General features: G+C 42.6%; 1 protein-coding gene across 2 annotated transcripts; it reads right to left on the bottom strand.

Moving 5' to 3' along the window:
- Positions 1-92: 92 nt before the first annotated feature.
- On the bottom strand, positions 93-16,411 carry pank1a (pantothenate kinase 1a). Of its 2 annotated transcripts, none has more exons than XM_042064826.1 (7): positions 15,815-16,411; positions 10,735-11,087; positions 9,733-9,986; positions 8,285-8,461; positions 6,874-6,997; positions 4,308-4,433; positions 93-3,975 (listed from the first exon to the last, which is right to left on the bottom strand). In XM_042064826.1, exons 1-7 carry the CDS (start codon positions 16,059-16,061, stop codon positions 3,916-3,918), a joined length of 1,341 nt encoding a protein of 446 aa, XP_041920760.1. In that variant the 5' UTR covers positions 16,062-16,411; the 3' UTR covers positions 93-3,915. The 2 variants fall into 2 exon arrangements, with proteins under 2 accessions (XP_041920760.1, XP_041920761.1); XM_042064827.1 differs by lacking the exon at positions 15,815-16,411 and adding an exon at positions 14,983-15,209.
- Positions 16,412-17,911: the final 1,500 nt, after the last annotated feature.

Below are 17,911 nucleotides of genomic sequence, written 5' to 3'. Positions count from 1 at the left end.
AAGGGCATCAGCAGACTTGTGTGTGTAATGTAATTCACAATGCTATTATTATGAATTTAAAACATTTAGAAAAATATACATCAACTCCAGTAGCTATTTTTTTTTATTATTGTTCTTCAAAATCCAGAACATACTGTACCCATCTGCCCAGAGTCCCCTCTACAGACAGAATTTGAAGCATTTACACACAGAAAACTGGTTAGGTGACAGTAGGACTCGTAGATGAAGGATATTTACAAAGTCTGTACATTCAGATACACAGGATGTGAATCCATTGGTTCCAGATTCAAAGAACAGTACCATTTATACCCGAAAATGACAGGAATAACTAGTACTAGTCCCCATGGAACACGAAACAGCAAAAACACTGCAAAAGGACTTTGCATGTTCATAATTTGCAACATTCAGAAAAGCAATCGAAACAAAAATAAAACAAACGTTACAGTGTTATCAAGATTTCCGAAAAACATCACCAACAGATGAGCGAGTTGTATGACTGCATAGCAAAGTTGTGGAAGAACAGATGAAAACTGAAACATGGTCAGGGACACTGGCAGAGAAAGGGCAAGGGAGTCCACTTCCATCCCTCCCTAACACACAAACTTCCTCTCTCTCCCTCCCTCCCTCCATCCTTCACACACACACACACTTCCTCACATACATACTATCTCTTGCTCTCTCTCACACACACACACTCACTCTCTCTCTCTCACACATACACCCACACACTCTCTCTTTCTCACACACATTCCCTCTCCCTCTCTCTCGCACACACACACCCTCCACTTCCCTTGTCATTAGTAAGATGTAATTTTGCATAATGGAGTTGCATACACAGTAAATGTAGAAATATCACATCACTGGGTCTGCGCACCATGACAGCAAATGAATGTGACTAGCCTCAGCATTTTCTATTTAGAGCAAAGATGTTTAATTGAGAAAACGCTGAAAAGACCACACAGTCTATGTTCAGCTGTTTGCATGTATCGGAAATGTAATTCACAGATACAGACACTGACCTTTAAGCATGCTACTATCGAACAGCTGTCAGATTTGCATCACATTGTATTTGATTGTTAACAAAGTCCATGTTAACGTGAAGTCCATCTGTTTATGCTTTATAAGAGTGCAACTCACAAAGTTTACTGAATGCATGTGTCTCTGTTGCTGTCAACACTAAGTGAGATGTGCCCCAACTGGATTTGCACAGGTACTATGATGGGTCAAGTGGATATGTCACCGACTGATACAAGCACAGTTCATGTTGGAGATCAGTTGGGAAAACTATGTGCCGGAAATTCCAACAGCGAGTATTCCATACCAAGAGAACTATTTGCTTTCTGAAAAAGTGTAGCAAATACAAAACGTTCTAACAGCACAATTCCACTCTTATCACTGATCTAGTTGCTCAGGAGTGGAGAGATTCACTGTGCATGTGTTTAGCTGAAATCACATGCACAATCTTAGTGTTTACACAATCTCATTTCTCAAGCCAGTCAATTGTACTATAGTTATTCACTTAAAATGACAGAAAAAAACCCCAAATGAATTGAATGAGTACAACACTGCATTGGTAGGCAGGAACTACGCGAGACATTGATACTCATTGTGAAAGGCCGACTTCACCATAAATCATGGAAACAATGCAGAACACAGTGTTGATAGATAAACAGTGATCAATGAATTTGCTTAAGTGCACACATGTAGAGCAGTAGTAGTTTCTCACACAAATCCAGCAAACCAACACAAAACCATTCAGGGATTAAAAGACCCCACATTTTCCTGCATTTCCTGAACTGCATGGGTCCTTAATTCTGCAGCAAAAAGATTTCAAAACGTGTGTTTAAATGACATGAAACAAAAAACAAAACCAGTAAAACCAAAACATTGGCATAATACAACCACCAACAGAACCGAAACAAACAAAACTTACAAGACAGATGAAAACATGGTCACCAAAACGAAAAAGAAGGCAACAAAAACACTTGATAGAGAATGGGGCAAGATGTTGCTAAATTTTCACTACTGTGTATAAACTCATACTGACATGAATATTGATGCTAGCGTCCACACTGTTAGATAAAAACCTCTATACTGCTTGCATTTACAGCGGTGAAGGCCAGAGACGTCCTCAATTTCACCTCTAGAGGGCACTGTGTTGGCGTTGGTGTTAGCTTTAGCATTAGCAGGTTGCTAACAGAGAGGCCATAACAAACAGACAATGAGGACAAAAAGGCAACAACACACGTGGAGCATAAAAAATTAAAAAGGTGGGGTAGAGAAGTGGATAGCTGTACCTTTCTGGCCTAAGCATCTACAGATCCAACTAAAGGAAACAGAAGTAACCAGAGATAGACACACAGCTAAGTGTCACCATCCGACAAAAACTGGCCAACTAACATCCCATGTTTCTCATCTGAAACATGTTGGCACAGATTGTTAATCTGCTTAATCCAAAATAGAAACTGTTCTACTACCTGGCACTGTGATATAAAGAACTGACTGCAGTTAATACACAATGTCGATGATGATGATGATGATGATCACACACACACATTGCGAATGGCAACAGAGCGCTTTGGATAAAGGTGATGGCTGATGTACCAGACATGAGACATGTAGATGGAAGAAAGGGCACACCATCTTGGAAGATGAGAAGGGAGGAAGAGAAGAAAAATAAAATGTGATGGGGGAGGGGAGGGGGGGGGTCGGGGGGTACAGTACTTGCTACTTAGTCTCTCTGCAGCTTTGTAGTTCCCCGAAGCAAAGGTTACCTAAATGCCACTGGTATGTACTTAACGGCACACCGTCTCTGTTTTCGTAATGGCAATATGCTGATAAGAGGGGACCTCATCCTGTGAACTGCCTGCAATTAGAGGCTGAGTGGAGGGAAAGGACTATTCATGGTCCTTTGGGCCCATCATGGAATTGGGCCAATAATGTGACCTATGCAATAACAGAGCGGTATAGAGAGGACTGAGGGTGACCGTGCATATGCCTGTAAAATACATTGGTCCCATGCTGAGGAGCTGTAGCCGAAGACCCTGTGTCTTAATTCCTCTCCCGAGACCAGTTCTCAAAGACGAGCACACAGCTATTAGGAGAACACTTACTGAAGAACATTAATTGATTTTCAAACAAACATAACTTAAAACGAAAATGTGACTGAAATACAATGCATTTGCATGGCAATGTATGTCTTTATAGAAAAGGGCAGAGAACGTATACTGTAATAAATAATCCACCTCAATGTTCCCCTTTTTGTCAAAGCAACGGCACTTCCATTAATGTGATGGAGGAACGTGCTTGTCTCACACCTTTAAAAATCCGCTAGCCGCACGATCCAGGCCAGAGCGGAGGGAATCAGAGATTAGCAGAAGAGAAGATGATGCTACATCCAAACTAAACCTCAGGGTCCAAGCAACACAAAAGCGAAACCAAACAAACACATTTGAATGGGACCTCTTACTGCATCAAAACAAACTAACAAAGTCTGTTGAGGGAAGGCTGCCCCTACTGGTGAACAGTATACAGGATGCCAGGAAGTTTCAACACTCATAAAATCTCAGCAGGGTTTGGCATTTAGTGACACACATAGTACTCAAAACAAACATAGAATTAATATTTACATGCATTACCAAGGGACAACAAACAGAAAATAGACAAAAAACAAAATCTTGTGTGTGTCTCACAGACAAGGCGTTTAAGTTAGTCATATAAAACTCTTTTAAAAGGGATATGGGAGCACTGGAGGGGGAAGAGTAGTGTTTAGAATATTTACAGTTAAATTATTACATGGCTTTTCCAAGTATTCCCAGTTTCCCCCCTAAATTCCAATTCCCATTTTCCTGTGCAGGTGTCCGTTAGGAGACCGTTGAGCAGCTTTTGTCTGGGTGGTGTTTCCGAAGCCACTTCTTAAGCTTCCTCTGAGGACTTCAGAAGCTCTAAAAATGCCCCGACCGCTCCGAAATACCCCTGTGGAGAAACACATACACAAACTACATTGTGAAAAAGTGTTCATCTTTACGTAGAACTAATGCCAAAGATACTTATGAGTATAATTATGTCATAATATGAGATTATAGACAGGTCAATCAGTCTGGTGGTAAGGACATTACGTAGCAAAATATTCTGAATTGGTACATGCTTACACTACTTAGCCAATCATCTAAATGTTGCCCTGATGGGAAAGCGCAAATAATCAGAACTTAGTGTTACTTATCTAAATAAATAAATAAATAAATAAATAAATAAATAATAGTACCAAAACAAAAGTTTATTTTGGGCTCAAACACCAAAATGTTTACCTCATGCTCTAAGAACAGAGCTCTGAGCTGGCCCTTGGACCAGAAGTCCATGGCATAGGCCAGAAGCTTGGTGGACACTGTGTTTATTCTCAGGAAATTTCCCACAAACACCACCCGCTCGATTTTCTGAAAAACAAAACAAGTATGTGAGAATAGAACGCAGACTTCTTTTACGGGCTGATACATTATCAATAGATAAGCAGCTGGAAATCGTTTTTCTCAAGAACTACCTGATAAGTTAGTCTTGTATCATTCTAAAGAAATCAGTCCGGTGATGCCACTGGACTTTCACAGAAAATGCATTATTTCTGTCTCAGTAACTACTTAGAAAAGAGTTCAGTAGTTCATCAGTTATTAATCAAGTTTCCCTGGATTATTTTTCTAACAAGAAAAAATTTAAACATCCAGCAGGGGCCGATAAATGAAAGTCAAAAGAGAATGAGAATTCTCAATAAAAGTGTGCTGTCATTTCCTCTTGACATAAAACACTGTCTATGGGTTGCACTCAATGTAAACAAAACCACGTGGTTGTATTTATTCATTGAAGATACCACACAACTATATAGAGAAAACGGCAAAAGTGTTACAGTCTGCAGTTGACGACAGCTGGATTGAGTGAGTGCCCCTACAAACTACCAGCAGGCTTATGGAAAAAAAAAACGAACCGAAAATTCAGTGCCATTTTTTAATTCAGTTGTATGTGTTTGTTTTCAACGAGTTGATCCAAACCAGAAGTGGTTGCGAAAGTGACTGAAAGTGGCCCCCATCTAAAAGGACGGGAAAGGAGGTATGCGTACAGAGAGCTTGTTTTAACTTTGATCTTTCGGTGTGTCTGTGCTTGTGTGCGTGCGTGTGAATGTGTGAATGCGTACGTGTGTGTCTGTCTGTCTGTGTGTCTATTTGGTCGTAGTGTTCTCCACAGAAGCAGCGCAGATTCAGTCTGTGAGCCGCAGATGTTCTGAGCGCTCTGTTAGCCCTGTACAATGCTGCTTGATCACCAGGCTACAAGGCAACACTGTAGAGAGGCTCAGAGCACAGAGAGCTAGTCTAGTCTGCTTACTCTCCACCAGGCCAACGCACACTCAGCATAAAAGGACACACACTCAACCCACACTCACTTGCATTAAGACACACACTTGGCCTCACTCTGTAAGCATTAAGGGACATCTTAAAGGTTCAATTTGTGGTTTTGGTGTTCTTTGGTATTTGGTATTGAGGGAAATCAATTTGAGAATATATACATAAAGTTTATTCTTAATCAAATGATAGACAGGCATAGCAAGTCCTGAATGCACCATATGCAGGTGCTCTTTTTTTTCTCTGTAATGTATCTCAAAAAGCGAAATGGTCATATAATCTAGATTCATTACACGTAGAGTGAAATATTTCAAGTCTTTTTTGTCTTGTTTTAAAGGCACACTATGTAATATTTACACCTTTATGAAGCCAATTTGACAAACTTGTAAACAAACTTATAATAGGCAAATCGTTCACCTAGCATAGCTATACAGCATAGATGTAGCGAGTCCCTACAGAGAAAATCAGCCATGCAGCTTCCAAGAGTATTTACAATAGCAGAGTAACATATAAATACATCACGCCTCTAGAGGGAGCTCTACACTCAACAAAAATACCTAAACCTGCATAGTATACTTTTAATGTTAATTATTCTAATCTTGATGATTACAGTTTACAGAAATGTAGACCTGAAAAGAGCTCTAATATGCTTATTATGTCAAAACACTGGCAATGGTTTGCTGAGCCTTTAATATCTCAGTCTGGGTAGGGCAATGGACTTTTTCATGATATTTTATTTTTTTGAGATGCACCTCAGTCATCTAAACTTAGAAACTGCTAGAATAGTGAATGGGTGTGAAATATGATGTGCATTCACTAATACAGATAGATGCCTGAACTTCTGCACATTGAACATTGTTTGAATTTGATATTGTTAGTATTATTTATATTGTTGTAATTATTACTATTATTATTATTATTATTATTATGCTTAATGTAGACTTTTCATATTTGAAACTATTATTTTGAACTAATATAGTGTCCATATACCATACTGTAAGTAGCTTTGGACAAAAGTGACAAATAATATTAACATACAGTACACATAAATAGAAAACGTTGTACCTAACAAAGTAAGGGTACATTCGAGTACATTCTCCCCATGACCAGATTTCTATTGCTGCTATTCCCAAGTGCCCCACCAAGTGTGGGAGCATTTCTGAAAACACGCTCTGGCAAAACAGAGTTCCTCAGGCTGTTTTTTCTGTTTTGGTTTAGTACAGTTAAAAACACTGCAGAAGCTCTCAAATCCAACACTCAAGGCTATGGAGGTAGCCTAGTGGCTACAGAGCTGGGTTAGCATACAGTAGCCAGAAAAGTTGGGGTCTGAGTTCTAACTGCCACCATTGTGCCCTTGAGCAAGGCTCGTTTGACTTAACCCCAAGTTGCTCTGGGGGGTACTTGTAATGACTGCCACTGTCTCAGTCCCTTTGGATAAAAGTGTCAGCCAAGTAAATAATAAATAAGGCACCATGGTGGTGGTCACTACCTCATTAACAGCACACATGCGTGCGATGGAGCCGATGTTGTTTGTGATGGTCACCAGAGTGGCTCTGGCCAGGTCCTCTTTCGAGATGCTCTCCCTCTTCTCCTTGCTCATCATGTGCCCAAAACTAGACATTAAAACAACACAGGGAAATGATCAGGATCACACACTTCCACCTGGTGGTGCACGACTGAGTGAAGACTGCAAGTGAATTGGTGAGCAGAACAATTAAAAGTAGTGAGCGAAACAAAACATGCAAGACATGTGTTGCTGGTGGATTTGTTTTTTTGTTTTCAGGAAACACTGACAATCCAGGAAATAAGGTGAGAAAAGGTGTTAACATTCTCACTACCATGGAGGTTAACATTCTCACCACCATGGAGGTTAACATTCTCACTACCATGGATGTTAAAGGGATACCAGGCAAGCCTGATGCGTTTTCTCTATAAAGCTCCCCCTAGCGTCTGTACGTGTTGATACGTGTGCGAGCCCTCGCTCGGTCTGAAGCTCTTTTCCTTTTCTTTGCATCTTCCGTCAAGGGTTTTTGCTGCTTATTCGCCGGCTCTGCCATTATACACACGTTTGCAACAATCTCTAGCATTTCGTTAGCATGCCTCTGTGCTGGGGATGCAGGATGTAAACTGATCCTGCTTCTCGTGATGTCTGAGATTTTATGAGACTGAAGGTCATTGGGTAGGATACACAGAACTTGCAAGTGGGATATTCTTCCTACAGGCAGTAGGGGCGGGCAAGAGAGCCTTCATTCGCCCCGTAATGAGTCATTTAACCATATACCGACTTACGAAGATGATTAATTAACACGAAAACGTTGCCTGGTGTCCCTTTAACACTCACTACCATGGAGGTTAACATTCTCACTACCAGGGATATTGGTGTGTGATTGGATAAGAGCACAAGTCTGAACAATGAGATGACCTAACTGGGTTTACACCAAGCCGATCCCCTTCAGCAATTTTTTCATTCAGCATTTTTATTCAGAGGGACAAGTTAGTCCACATGTTTTGTATACCGACACGAGAGAACATTCTTAAACTCTGCACATGCACGAGAAGGCTTCATCACACACACACACACACAGACGCACAGACACACAGACACACACACACACACACACACAAATCTGTGTGCCTTTGTGTCAAGCAACCATTTAACCGCAGAACGGCCAGTGGATTTAAATAGAGGCAGGAGAGGAGAGGGTGTGGCGGGGCCGATCGTGCCGCAGGCAGGTACAGGTGCAACCAGAGATCGGGCGTTACTGTACACGTGAAACCCAAAAAAGAAACTTCCTCTGCACTCAAGCAGCCCTCTGCATGTGCCACCCCACAAATTACACAAGCATGCACACACACACACACACACACACACACACACAAAAAAAATCCGGGTCTCTCACCTGGAGGCCACAGCTGATCCTTGCAGGCCGAAGCGCTCGTAGTCCCCTCCGTAGATATCCTTCACCAGCTTGTCCACATTGGTGCTGTCCCCTTTGCTGGCCATTTCCAGGGCCTCCTCAAAGGTCTCGCAGCCCGTCAGCAGACAGCACAGGCCCAGAAACGTGCCACCACCCAGGCTGCAGAGAGACAGGCAGAGACGGTGTGGGTGTGGGCGGGGTGGGGGAGTGGAGGTGTTCGCAAGAAGATTTATGGCCAAGTGAAAAGCGCAAGGGCAGAAGTCACATCATTCATGCTTAAGAATAGCCCAAGAAGTGCCCCACCCATCGCACAGGCTCTAACTGTGACAGACACACGCACTCACTGTAATGTGTATCAGTGTCATCAGTGTACAAAAAAAGCCCTATGCTCGGTGCCAGAGTCCCTTGAGCTCTGTTCAGCAGCAGCGAACCTGTTACCCTGAGCTAAGGTTTAAGGCCTATTCACACCAAGAACGATAACGATAACTATAACTATAACGTTAACGATAAAAGCGTTCACACTGAACAACGATAAACAAAGTCTCTCCTTGTGTTAATGAATGTGACGGTTAAAATTTAATGGGTTCTGATTGGCTATTAGCTTTTTATCATTCTCAAAATCGCTCTGAAAGTGATCCCCAACGATACCGTTCTTCATGTCGTTATCGTTATAGTTTACGTGTGAACGTCGTCATTCATATTAACGAGAACAATATTTATTTATAGCTATCGTTATCGTTCTTGGTGTGAATGGGCCTTTACTCAAACAGGCGCGCGCGTGCACACACACACTTTACTGCTGCATAGTAAACTCTGCTGCATGCTGCTGGGCAGCGGGCCCATTCTAACATGGGCAGCGGACAGAAATACTGTGCCAGGGTCGATTCTATTTTTGCCACGTCACATTTCGGGTGGTGTGGAACTGCTGGCGGCCAGATTTAGCCCCTCGAGCTCCAGGTCACTGGTCACGCTGGACATGCTCCTCGTGTGTTGTGTTGTGTTGTGTTGTGTTGTGTTGTGTTGTGTTGTGTTGTGTTGTGTTGTGTTGTGTTGTGTTGTGTTGTGTTGTGTTGTGTTGTGTTGTGTTGTGTTGTGTTGTGTTGTGTTGTGTTGTGTTGTGTTGTGTTACATGTCAGGTCAAAATAGCTACAAGACAGCAAGAAAATAACTAGACTCAACAACTTAAAAAAAAAAAAAACAAGACACCAAGTACAAAAAAAATCCTTTCAACAGTTTACACCCACTGACTCTCTGATTCATCTCATCTCAAGCGTGCCTGTAATGAACAGCTCCAATCATGCAGTTCCTCAACAGCTTTCCGTCTCCATTCTGAGCACGAACGAATTGTCTGGTAAACTAAAACACCAGACAGGCACTCTGATCACCCGGAAACTAGCCTAATGAACGCCTCCTCTGGCTCGTCCACTGACCTGGTTCCCGTGACGCGCTTGTAGTTGTCCTTGGAGTAGACAGCCAAGATGCTGACCCCCGAGCCGATGTTCACCAGCAGCATGGGGAAGGGGTTGTCCAGGCAACAGGGCCTCTTGACGCAGTTCTGGGTGTCGGAGGGGTTCTCGAAGTAGTAGCACTCGGGGTGCCCATTGAAGCCCACAGAGTCAACGTACAGCAGCCCGTGAATCAGGCAGTCCAACTCATCCAGCTTCAGCAGCTCCAGGTCCGCCATCTGTGTTAACAGAGAGAGAGAGAGGGAGAGAGAGAGAAATAAAGACAGAGATGGAGAGAGAGAGATGGAAAAAAAGTCAAGAAAAGAGAGAGAGATATTGTGTTTGAGAGAGACAGATAGAGAAAGAAAGAAACAGGGTGTGTATGTGTGGTGTGAGCATGTGTGCATGAGAGAGAGAGAGTCAAAGAGAGAAAAAGAGAGAGAGAGAGAGAGAGAGAGAGAGAGAGAGAGAGGGAAAAAAGAGAGAAAGAAAGACAAAAAAATTGGGTCCATGAGCATACAGTTGGTTAATAGTTGTGTTAATAGAGTTAATCAGCAGACAAAAATGGGTGTGGAGGTTCCCCGTCCAGACAGTATTTCCACACCACAGGGCACCTCTGGGCCAACTCACTAACACTAACACTGATGCAATATCACACATCAGGCCAGCTGACAACAACCAATCACATAAAACACTGGCAGTAGAATTGGGCAGTCTGCACCTTAAAATAATGATAATAACTGCAATGATGGCAAAAGCTAAATATTACACACACCTATTACAGCAGTATAAATAACGAATAAGGTTTTTTAAAGAACAGCATATTTAATGTTTTTAAAACAGTGCGAGTACATTTTAAATAGAGCACAGCATAAATACCGGTAATGTTTTTAAAACAGCGTGACTAAGGTTTTTAATAGAATGCCATAAATAAAACTTTTAAAACAGTGTAAGTAAGGTTCTTAACAGAGCACAGCATAGACCCACCGTCCTGAAGTCGTTCTCGAACTTGTAGGCGCCTCCGCCGGTGGCACAGAGCGTGGTGTGGAGGCTGGAGAAGTTCTTGTCGCGGCCCATCTGGATGAAGCGGTGCATGGCCAGCGTGGGGAAGCGGATGAAGTGCAGGTTGCCCGTGCGGCCGCAGATGGTCAGGTTGCGCAGCTCCAGGTGGACGTCGCGGATGCCCGTCTTGCCGTAGGCCGTGTTGGACGTCAGGTAGCGGCGGATGCTCTTCAGGTTGTCCACCTCCTCCTGCTCCTCCTCGGCCGTGATGTCCTTGGGCTCGAAGTAGACCAGCTTCACCAGCGTGCCGCCAATGTCCATGCCAAACCAGGGGAAGGCTGAGAGCGCACAGCGGGAGCAAAACAAACAAACAAACAAACAAACAAAGAGCAAATCAGTTCACCATCTGTTTACCAAAGAATTACCCATGTTGGCTCATCATCATAAGATTTTCAGTGACTTGTATCCAGACAACAAGAACTCCTCAAATATACGAGTGACCCACACATCAAAGCCTCACATCAAATATCAAACAGTGAAGAAAAAATGGAACCTGAATATGACGTTAGGTTTCAAGTCATTCAATCTTAGGTGTTTATAGTACATCGTATGATTCTCCATAGAATCATCAAATCATACTGAATGACGGCAGATAGCATAATCAAATCTGAATGGAGTGTCCAGGGATCCATACGCATACTTACTGTATAAACAAAGATAAGAGCTTTGCTTTGTCATCATTACCTCACGTTGTTTTTGAAGTGTAACAACGGCTTAATACTGGCCTAGTAAAAGCCTGATACTGGAATAAAAGAGCTGTGAATTGCCTAAGCTTTTATTCACAGGCAAAGGTGGGCTGTGACATATTTTACAACATGAATACTGTGAAACACTGACTAGACCAATTCTATGTAATGCAAAAGCTCAATGATAAGGTAACATAAAAATGTGTTCAAGTGTATTCCAACCTTCCCAGCTTCCTTGGGGTTATCCCAAACTGTGCCAAGCACCGCAATCTGAAGAGGAAGTCAAATAACCCTGTTCCCTAACAAAGATTACCCTATAGGCTATGTATTCAGAACACCTTTTTTTTTTTTTTGTTAATGCCTGGTTAGAAAATTGAACCTGGGTAATATTTAAGCCTGAACCATCAACACACAACATAAGGGTTGAGGAAAAGGAAGATATTGGGGCAAAGAGAGAGAGAACACATAGAAAGACTGAATGAGAGTGAAAAAAAAGGAAAGGGAAAAAAAGAGGAGAAATGGAGGGAGAGAGAAAGAAATGGGCAGAGGAGTAGAGGAAAAACAGAGAATAAGTCAGTGTGAGAAAGAACTAGTGAGGGGAAGTCTGCTTGAGCGCGCTTACAGGTCAGTGGGCCGTCTCCAGTGGGCTAATGCCGAAGCATCGGAGGTGTGCGCCGCACCAGAGCAGCATGCACCCCGAGCCAACGCCAGCCCCCACCGCGCAGCGCAGCGCAGCCGTCACCATGGAAACACTGCCCAGTCCACAGAAAGGGTTCTTTGACTGAGCCCATCTTACCACTCAAATAAGAAGCAGCACTAGCTGGTATAAACTGGATAGGCCTAGGCCATCACGTCCACGTACATCTCATCAAGTTCTGCGGAGCACAAGTTTACTGCTGCAGGTAGCCATTTCACACACAAATGTCATTTGCTGGGACAGTTACTTTGACCTCCCCTATCATGTCCACATACCTCTCTTCAGGAATAAGTTCTACACAGTGATGGTATGTAAAATGACCGCTACCTTGCTTTTCAAATAAGCCACTGCACTCTGAAGGGAAGGTATAAAACACCACACCTCCTACCTGAACTAGATGCTATGGTATGCATGTTGAAAGAACATTAGAATCTATTCACACAATGGTAAAACCCAGTTAGCCGCAGTGGCCAACAACCCAAACTTCCCATGGACGTGGGGTTCTAAAGTTCACTTGGGGGAAGGGAGGGGGGGCAATTCATTTTATAATTTTATGAGAGAACATCAGGTCATAGCCTACTGGAGAAAAGAACACAAAGGTATTGAGCTAGCTATAAAATGATAGAATAATAGTTTCCTTTCCAGCTGACTTTTGTCTTGTGTTTAGAAGTACTTAAAACGGCTGCACAATTCTTGATTTCCTTCCTTTTATTTTGGTTTATTTTGTCATGCTTGTGCAGACTTCTTAAGTATTTCTTAACATTTTTTTTGTCCTGCATCTGGGATGTGCACAATGACCTCCTCTAAATGACTGTCTTGTGTTTCTCATGGTAGCCACCACTGTGGAGCAACAATGATGCACTTAAAAAAGACTGAAGATGCTTTAAATTAAATCTAAAAATAGTAATATGATGTGACTGCAAGTGACGGGACAGGTCAGAGGGCAAGACTCATGACATTATGCTGTGTCTGCAATAGCCCAACTCACCTCATTTTTTTCCTATTGATATATCACACTCAGTATGAGTTTTACACTCACTATGAGGCTTATATTTTAACAAGGGAGGATTATCGAGGAAGTTAAAATGAGTGGTGAGGACATGATTTGACAAAGAACCAAATTCTTTCCAGGTAATAATTTCCTCACACCTCAGTTTTGAAACTAATCAACAACCAAGAGGGATTTCCTACACCGGTCAATTAACAGCCAAGCCTATTTACCATCAAAAAACAACAAAATAACCAACAAAGCAATCTTTGTGGGTAAAACCCCCCCCCCCATCACCGACAGTAGATTCAAACTCGATTTGTAAGTCCAGACATTCACGTCGAGTACAGAGAGGAAGGTTAACAGGCTGGGAGTGACTTAAAGGGAGCATTGGTCAAGGACTGTGAGGTTGGATGAGGGCAGTGCTCCAGTGAGCCGGTGACCGCGCGTAACCAGCAGGCCATGGTGTGACAACGTGACGTTGGGAGAGACGCCACTGCACATGTGGGTGAAAGGTCTGTTTACCTCCCCATGCTGACACTCAGAGAAGGGTAGAGAGAGAGAGAGAGAGAGAGAGAGAGAGAGAGAGAGAGAGAGGGGGAGAGAAAGGGAGGGGGGAGGGGGACTGGCAGACAGGTCTGAGTGAGTGAGGAATAGAGAGAGAGAGAGAGAGAGAGAGAGAGAGAGAGAGAGAGAAAGAGTGCAAGAGGAAGAGAGAGAGAGAAAGAGATGGAAAAGGAAAGACGGGGGGATAGCGAGACAGAGAGAGACAGAGAGAGAGTGATAAATAAAGAAAGAAAGAGGAGGAAGAGAAAGCACAAGACAAAAAAAGATGGAAAGAAAAAAAGGGAGAAGAAAGACAGGGAGAGGACACAGCAGAGAGACAGTCAAAATGAAGGAGAGTACAGAGTGAGAGAGTGAAAAAGAGGGACAGAGAGAACAAAAGGAAGAATAAAGACAGACAGAGAGATGCAGAGGGAGAACAAGTAGGCCAGATTAGGAGGTGACAAAACAAAAACAAAAAGTAAAGCATAATTAGGGAGAGGACAACAACCATTTGAAGAGAGAGAGAGAGAGAGAGAGAGAGAGAGAGAGAGAGAGAGAGAGAGAGAGAGAGAGAGAGAGAGAGAGAGAGAGAGAGAGAGAGAGAAGCACCACACACAGCAACATACAGTAATATAGTCTTAATAGTAACATTCTTACACACAAACTTCTATCAGGTGAAGTTATCTGCAGTACTGACCAATGCCCTTTGGATTGTTTGAAGTAGGTTATGGATCAATGCACTTTGGATTTGTTTTATCGCCTGGCATAATTGCTCAACACAGCCAAGTTAGACATATGAGGCCAGTAATTAAATAATAAGCATGCATGGCCAGTATAGGCCCTAGTTAACTTTTTCCCAACCAAAAATCACCATAACCACCTAACCTAGTCTGAATCGTGAATGAAAGAGGTTTAGTACAGAGTGACTGGCATTCATTGATATGGGTAAGACAACAAAATGCACTGAAAAGTCCTGTTGCAACCTGCTACAGCACACGCTATTGGCTCATTCTCACTAACACAGTCAGAGGGTGATTCAATGGAATGCCAACCAACAAGCTCAGTAATTTAGCATGCCCAGGAATCAGAAGAAATATACTGTGGTTTCCAAAATCAACACAACGATAACAGGATCCACTTGAATGGCCTCATTTTTTCAACACTAAGCTAACTGAACTGCATACCAATGAAGTTATTGAGGTGTGGACGTAAATGATGGCCCTTGTATAGGCTGTAATTCATTTTGTAGGACTTACCTGGTTTTTTGATACTAATTAGTTTCATGATGTGATTCTCAGGTGTGCAAGCCTAAGGCTACAAAATTAAATAGATTGTTAGCCAACGTTATTTATAAATCCTTCAATTTGGCAATCAACTACTTCCCTTTCGTGATCGTTTTCTTGCCGTGTCTGAAAGTCTTGAAAGTATGTTTCTCTAACTTTAGTGAAAATAGCAGGAAGGGAGGAATATTCTGCATATTTACAATAGGTGGTTCATTGGCCCCTTTAACACTACCTCGCGCAGCCAAACACAGCAATCTGATTGGTTGGAACAAGTCAAGCCTTTCTGTCTCAAGTGATTTCAACACACCTCCTGACTCTCTGATGTCCAATCACACAAAGTCCTGAACAATCTCAAAAGGTTTCACAAACACAAAATAGGACTTTTAAAACGTGTAGTCTACATAACAAAATGTCATAAGCATATTTAACAAGATAATCCCAATTCCAAGGTAACAGATAATGGAATGATGACATCAGTAGGCTAAAGCAGCAATTGAAACGGTCGTTTCTCGGTTCTAGGCTAGTTCTACATTGCAGGCACATCATGCTTAACGGACATTCGGGCAATAGCCGTCAAGTCCCCGAAACCAGCTGTAAGGCTTGCTCAGTAACGTTAGTCTGAGAAAACCCAGCAATCCTGATATGGTGATAATACTACTGGGGAAATTAATGCATTTCGCAAATATATCTCAAGGGGGAAAAATACATATATGTCAGCGTACCATCTGGCTCACCGGAACTGAAATGTCAAATTAACCAAATGACACGTACAATGAATGGGCTATCAGGTGATTTATCCACTTACGTGGTCTATTCTTTTTCACTGATTCCACTCGCCTTCGAAGTCGACACCTTTTAGCAGGCGAACCATTAGTTTCAGGATCATAATGAAGATGGTGGAAATTGTCAGTCCCGTTGGTGCTGCAGCCACCGTTCGGGCTGTAAGGGTTGCAGCCACTGTTAGCAAGCTGAGCCCGAAACGATTTTTGCAATCCGTTCGAATAACAAGGGCCAGATCCCTTCTGCTCCATTATTGATTTCGCTTTATCCATAGCTAGCTAACCTAACCTAGGCTAGTTTCACGTTCACTGACTGCAAACCAGTCAACGTTACCAGCCTTCGCCAGAGGGAAAGGCTTTTAGTAAGCTATACAGCGACGTTATACACCTAAAATAGCGAGCGGTGCTTTAACGGCCGACTAAAACAGACTAATTTCGACAGCAATTCATTAATTTCATGGCAAATCCTGTCAATAACTACGACGGGGAGACTCAATCGCTATAACGTCGTGTGTTTGAGGTCACTGTCGGTCATTTTCTACTTAGTGTGTAGCACGCTTGCCGCAGCTTCCCAGTCTAACAGCCGGTGAGCTACGTCACTGATAATGGCTCCCTGAACTCGTTTGCCTGCTTTTCACGGGCACATTCGGAGCACAGCGACGAACATTGGCGTGCCTGTGCTGTTGCGTACGCACATGCGATTCCATTACAGGCATCCAGAGATGGAAAGAATGCAATGTTCGTTGCGTACAATTTGTTTTTGCAGTGTCTACGACATATGAGCTAATGGTAGGATATTATTACCCTCTCTTCCACGCACATATTAATTAGGCAAGGTGTACGTTTTAATGATGCAACGCCACTGAATTTTAGTTGGCCTATCTCGTTTGGACGTGTGAGACTCGCATATGTTTTGCTGGCTATGTTGTCAATGGGCGACCGTGCGCATTTACGCAGTTGCTCTCTGGGTGTGTTGCGGTTTCATCCTCGCCATTAAACGCATAGTTTTGGTGGCAGTTAATAAGCAGTGGAGCTCTCACTGAAACTAATTATCATGTTGATTGCCAGCCAACAAGGCCACTCTTTCCCTGGAAGAACATGCAGTCAACTGTTTTTGAATAGGCTAGTTGTGCGTTTTGTTTGTGGTAAGGCAGACTTGACACAAACATGCACCTGTGTCAGGGTATCCCAGCATGAGATAAATAGTGAGTGGTGACAAACTCTAATTCACCCAAAGCTGTTGTAATATACTTTGAGGGACCCCCCCCCCCACAAACACACTCCCCAATATAAAAAAAAAAAACATGCTCAAAATGTCCACCCAATACCAAGACATAAAATGTTATGCTACAGTAGTATCACTCATTTGTTGTCCAAAATAATCACTTGTTACTAGTTGTAAAATGGTATGCTGAATGGTTAAGTAACTGACAGAGAAATAGAGTGCAGAGGTGAGCTGATCTCCGTTAACTGAAGAAACCATACAGAGAATGGGAGAACACAGACTAGCCTTTTACAATAATAATCTGTTGAGCCATCGCTTACTGAAAGTTGTAGAATACCATGTAATTATGAAATGCCAATTGAAAAACTGCAGATGTACAGATTGGTCATTATTTTTTAGAAATTATACACTGCTTTCTCTCTCCACCCAGGTGCCCTTTATGCCACTATTCAAACTAAAATTACTGCGCCCTAGACTAGGCTATGAAACGTTTTAACGATAACTCGTTTTTGCTCCTTTACTCGCCCTATGCCATCTTCTATCCGTGCCCAGTTGGCATCATCATGCGCCCCTCTCTCTTTAGGCTACTCTGAATGCATTAGTTTACATGATCACATGAAACTATGGTAATATAGCCACACAAAGGCATACCCAGAAAGCACATGCAGATGTTGCACAACTAAGTTTTTGGATACCTGGGATTTGTTCAACCCTCATTGGCATAAGATTAGCCTGGTTAGCATACAGACCTTCTCAATTGTAACTGAGAGTGGGTCTGGAAAAAGTTCATTGACTTACGACTTTGCGCAGGCGCGTAACTAGCAGTGAAATTAAACTTAAATTGGTGCATTAAACTCTTACCAAATTGTTTCAGAAGTGCAATCTTGTAAACAAAGGT

The sequence above is a fragment of the Alosa sapidissima genome, chromosome 16, assembly GCF_018492685.1.
Source record: "Alosa sapidissima isolate fAloSap1 chromosome 16, fAloSap1.pri, whole genome shotgun sequence".
Lineage (NCBI taxonomy): Eukaryota > Metazoa > Chordata > Actinopteri > Clupeiformes > Clupeidae > Alosa > Alosa sapidissima.
The sequence above is the reverse complement of the archived record's forward strand: the minus strand, read 5'-3'. Positions and strand labels throughout refer to the sequence as shown.

Excerpts from the sequence above, each read along its gene's own strand:
- pank1a (XM_042064826.1), bottom strand. The coding sequence starts at position 16,061 with ATGGATAAAGCGAAATCAATAATGGAGCAGAAGGGATCTGGCCCTTGT. Across the intron at positions 9,987-10,734 it reads TCGAGAACGACTTCAGGACG|ATGGCGGACCTGGAGCTGCT; the intron begins GTGGGTCTATGC and ends CTGTTAACACAG. Across the intron at positions 3,976-4,307 it reads CTCTGTTCTTAGAGCATGAG|GGGTATTTCGGAGCGGTCGG; the intron begins GTAAACATTTTG and ends GTTTCTCCACAG.